The sequence below is a fragment of the Babylonia areolata genome, chromosome 30 (assembly GCF_041734735.1).
Source record: "Babylonia areolata isolate BAREFJ2019XMU chromosome 30, ASM4173473v1, whole genome shotgun sequence".
Classification (NCBI taxonomy): domain Eukaryota; kingdom Metazoa; phylum Mollusca; class Gastropoda; order Neogastropoda; family Buccinidae; genus Babylonia; species Babylonia areolata.
This window is the reverse complement of record NC_134905.1, coordinates 21,895,440-21,899,752: the sequence shown is the minus strand read 5'-3', so window position 1 is coordinate 21,899,752 and position 4,313 is coordinate 21,895,440. Positions and strand designations below refer to the sequence as shown.

Genomic DNA, 4,313 nt, shown 5'->3' with positions numbered 1-4,313 from the left:
ACAGAAAGAAAGAAAGAACAGAAAGAACAGAAAGAAAGAACAGAAAGAACACAAAGATCAGAAAGAAAGAAAGAGAGAACAGAAAGAAAGAAAGAACAGAAAGAAAGAACATAGAGAAAGAACAGAAAGAACAGAAAGAAAGAAAAAACAGAAAGAAAGAACAGAAAAAAAAGAAAAGAAAGAAAGAACGGAAAGAAAGAAAGAACAGAAAGAAAGAAAGACAAGAAAGAAAGAAAGAAAAGAAAAAACAGAAAAAACAGAAAGAAAGAAAGAACAGAAAGAACAGAAAGAAAGAAAAGAAAGAAAGAACAGAAAAAGAAAAGAAAAGAAAGAAAGAATAGAAAGAAAGAAAGAAAGAAAGAACAGAAGGATAGAAAGAAAAGAAAGAACAGAAAAATCTGAAAGAAAGAAAGAACAGAAAGAAAAAAAACAGAAAGAAAAGAAGGAATAGAAAGAAAGAAAAAAAGAACAGATAGAAAGAAAGAAAGGAAGAAAGAAAGACAGAAAGAAAGAAAGAAAGACAGAAAGAAAGAAAGAAAGAAAAGAACGGCCCCACAGACGACATGGCGGAAGATAAGGGTTTCACTATCAATAAGCGCAACCGGAAGTGAGTCAACGCCCTTGCGGAAGAGAGGCTTCCGTGAGTGAAGTGCCAACTTCCGGTCGGCCATTCTCGAGCCGTGCTTACCGCGCGCGACACATTGTACCGGATCAGAAATGAAGTGCCATGCCGTGATGATGATAATGATAGTAATGCTATATGTGTGTGTGTCAAGTCAACTGTATCAAGTCAAGTCAAAATGATCTTTATTGAGGGTAAAAGAATAAGCTTATACAGCTTTTTTTTTTTACATCCTGCCCTAATAAAAAAAAAAAGAGAAGAAAATTAATTTTTAAAAAAAGAAAAAAAAAGGAAGAAATGGGGGAAGTGGGGGTCTATAAATGATAAAATGGAAATAAGCAATTACAAGAAACACACAAAAATTCTACCGAGAACAACAACAACAACAACAGAAATAATACAAGCGTAAAAATAGCAATAAATTTACAGTTGTGTGTGTGTGTGTGTGTGTGTGAGAGAGAGAGAGAGAGTGTGTGTGTGTTGTGTGTGTGTTGTGCGTGCGTGCGTGTATGTGTGTGAGAGAGAGAGAGTGTGTGTGTGTGTTGTTGTGTGTGTGTGTGTGTGTTGTGTATGTGCGTGCGTGTGTGTGTGTGAGAGAGAGAGAGAGAGGGAGACAGACAAAGAGAGAGAGAGAGCGCGAGAGAGAGACGCAGACACAGACAGACAGACAGAGACAGACAGACAGGCAGACAGACCCCCCCCCCCACACACACACAGAAGGAGAGAGATAGAGCGAGAGAGTGAGAGAGAGAGAGACAGGCAGACAGACAGACAGACAGACAGAGAGACTGACACATACACAGAGAGAGATGTAATATGAATGACACCCCTTCCAAGCTAAGCATAAAGTGTAAAGTTAAGTATGCCGCTTGATTATGATGATGATGATGATAATAATAATAATAATAATAATAATAATAATAATAATAATAACACCCCCCCGCACCCCCCCCCCCCACCCCCCCGCGGCCCCCCAACCCCCCACCCCAAACTTACGGAGTTCTCTCGTACGCTTGTCAAGATCCTTTTTTGTCTGCAAGTAAAATAAGTGAACATATTCGTGATAAACATTCAAACAAATAACTAAATACTGCATAAATAATATATGAATTTAACGAATGAATAAACAATAAACAAACAAATAATCAAAGAAACAAACGAATAAATAAATCCAATGAATGAATAAATAAACTAATTAATTGATTAATGCATGTCTTTTATATCCAAGACAATAATTATTACAAAAGTCACATGATAATGATAATAATCTTATACGTCTCTGAATATCAAGAAAGAAAGAAAGAAAGAATGAATGAATGAAAGAACGAAATAACAAACAATCAGAAATAAGTAAGTAAATAAACGAATACGAAGTATTTATGATAAGAATAGATAAATGAATAGAATGATACATAAATAAATCAATCAATCAATAAATGAGTGACTTTTTGCTTTCCCTGTTTCTATTCGCCACAGTATGATTTTATTTCAACAATCCACAAACCCTGTCCTAGCTATTGTGGGTGGTTCGTCCGTCGGGATCGACGAGGACCATCTAGTCATTTTGGGGGTGGGTGGGTTTGGGCTCTGTGTTCGCGCTAGCTATTGTACTGAGTGCTGTACGGATTTTATTTCCGTGGTATTGTTTGGGCGCGCCATTTGTGGAGTTGGTTGGTTTAGTTGTTTTGTTGTATATATAATTGGAAACCATTTACAGCTTAGTCTCTTGTGAAGGACTATGACTCTCAAACTAGGAGGCAAAATTGCACTGGCTCTTAGTGCTGCAGCCTTGGGGGCTAGTTGGCCTTTGGGAACCATCCCAACGCCGACTGTCCTAAAACCCTCTTGGCCGAGAGAGTGGGGATGTAACTTGGGGCAAGACACTCTCCACTGTGATCAAATTCTAGCCCAAATAGTCGGAACAGCAGTTGTCTCCTCTGCTGTTCTGATGGTCATGGTCGGACACGACTGACTATCATATATATGGATATATAAAGAGAGAGAGAGAGAGAGAGAGAGAGAGAGAGAGAGAGAGAGAGAGAGAGAGAGAGAGATTTTGGGTGGATGAAGTCTTACTGGAGTTTCGAATCAATGTTGTGTTTCCGTAATTGTAAACAGTAGCAACAACACGAGAATCACAATAGTAGTAGTAGTGGTAGTAATAGTAGTAGTAGTGGTAGTAGTAGTAGTAGTAGCAGCAGCAATAGTAGTAATAGTAGTAGTAGTAGCATATGGATGTGCCCGAACTTAGTGACGCCCTCTTAAGGAACTGGAACTGGAACTGAGAACTCAGTGACACAGACACAGACAGACACATACACAGACACACACACACACACACATAATCACCCCCTACCCCATACACACTCACACCCACGTACACACTACCCTTACCCCTTCACGCACCCCCCCCCCCCCCCCAAACACACACCTTCCCCCTCCACACACACACACACACACACTCACACACACCCACACACCCACACATACAACCTTACCCCATCACGCACACCCTGCAACACATACAACTTCCCCCCCCCCCACCATGCCTCCCCACACACACCCTCCCCTCCCCCACACACCCTAACACCCCCTCCCCCCCCTCCACACACACATACGCACACACACACACACACACACACAACCTCCACACTCCCCCCCCCCCCACACACACATACCCTAACACCCCCTCGCCACCCCACCACACACAAACACTAACACTAACAATAACACCCTCCGCACCCCCCCACCCCCCACACACACACAGACCACACACACACACACAGACCACACACACTACATCACACTCACTGTAAACGCCTAAGGCTTACCTCGGTCAGCACACACAACAAGGTCTGGAGGTCCACCTCACAAGAGTCCCCAACATCACCCACCACCGATGACGATGACGATGACGACGACGACGACGACGACGACGAAGAAGAAGACAGGTTACACCGACCATACTGACTCCCTTTGAAAAGCTCATCCACCTCCACGCCCACCTGAACACCACCACCACCTCCACCAAACCCCGGGTGGATTCCACCACCACCGCTGCTGTTGGAAGGGGCCAGTGAGGGCCAGAGGTCCTGCAGAACTTGTTCGGGTATCTGAGGATGCAGAACCAGGAGGACAGTGACCGTACCCAGCATCACTACCACCATCAATGCCAGCCGTTTGGCCAAGGTCTTGTTCATGCGTTTCAGTTTGGCCCGGCATTTCTTCAGTCTATGGCGGTTGTTGTGTCTGCTATAGTATTCGTCCACAGCATACGACGACGACGGCGACGACGACGAAGAAGAATAAAAGGACGATATGTAGTGTGGTAGTGCCCATCCTCGGTTTAGGCTTCCTGAGAGTCGAGGCCACAAGGATTGCCTCGGGTGGTTGTGGAGGTGGCGGAGGTGGACGGGGTGGGGTTGAGGATGGGTGGGTGGTTGTCGTTCCTGAAACCCCGACACAGCATAGGGGGCGCTGCCGTCTGTCCGCTGGTCGTCGAAATGTATCCATGACGTCATCGTTGACGCTCCGACGAAGGCGATTTATTTAGGGGTGGCTGTGGGAGGGTGGGGGTGGGGGTGGGGTGGGGGGGGGGTTGGGGTTGTTCGACGCTCCAACGGAGAGAATTATTTAGGGGAGGGTGTTGGAGGCTTTTTTTTTTTTTTTTTTTTTTTTACCAATTTTTTAA

The 4,313-nt window shown here is 44.1% G+C and overlaps 1 protein-coding gene across 1 annotated transcript in view; it reads right to left on the bottom strand.

The window, feature by feature from the left end:
* LOC143275483 (uncharacterized) overlaps positions 1-3,822 on the bottom strand; it is a 14,985-nt gene extending 11,163 nt beyond the window's left edge. The window contains exons 1-2 of the mRNA XM_076579633.1: positions 3,454-3,822; positions 1,619-1,655 (exon numbers count right to left, since the gene is read on the bottom strand). Of these exons, the coding sequence (XP_076435748.1) occupies positions 1,619-1,655; positions 3,454-3,822 (406 nt within the window). The remainder of the gene's footprint in view (positions 1-1,618; positions 1,656-3,453) is intronic.
* Between the last annotated feature and the right edge of the window lie 491 nt (positions 3,823-4,313).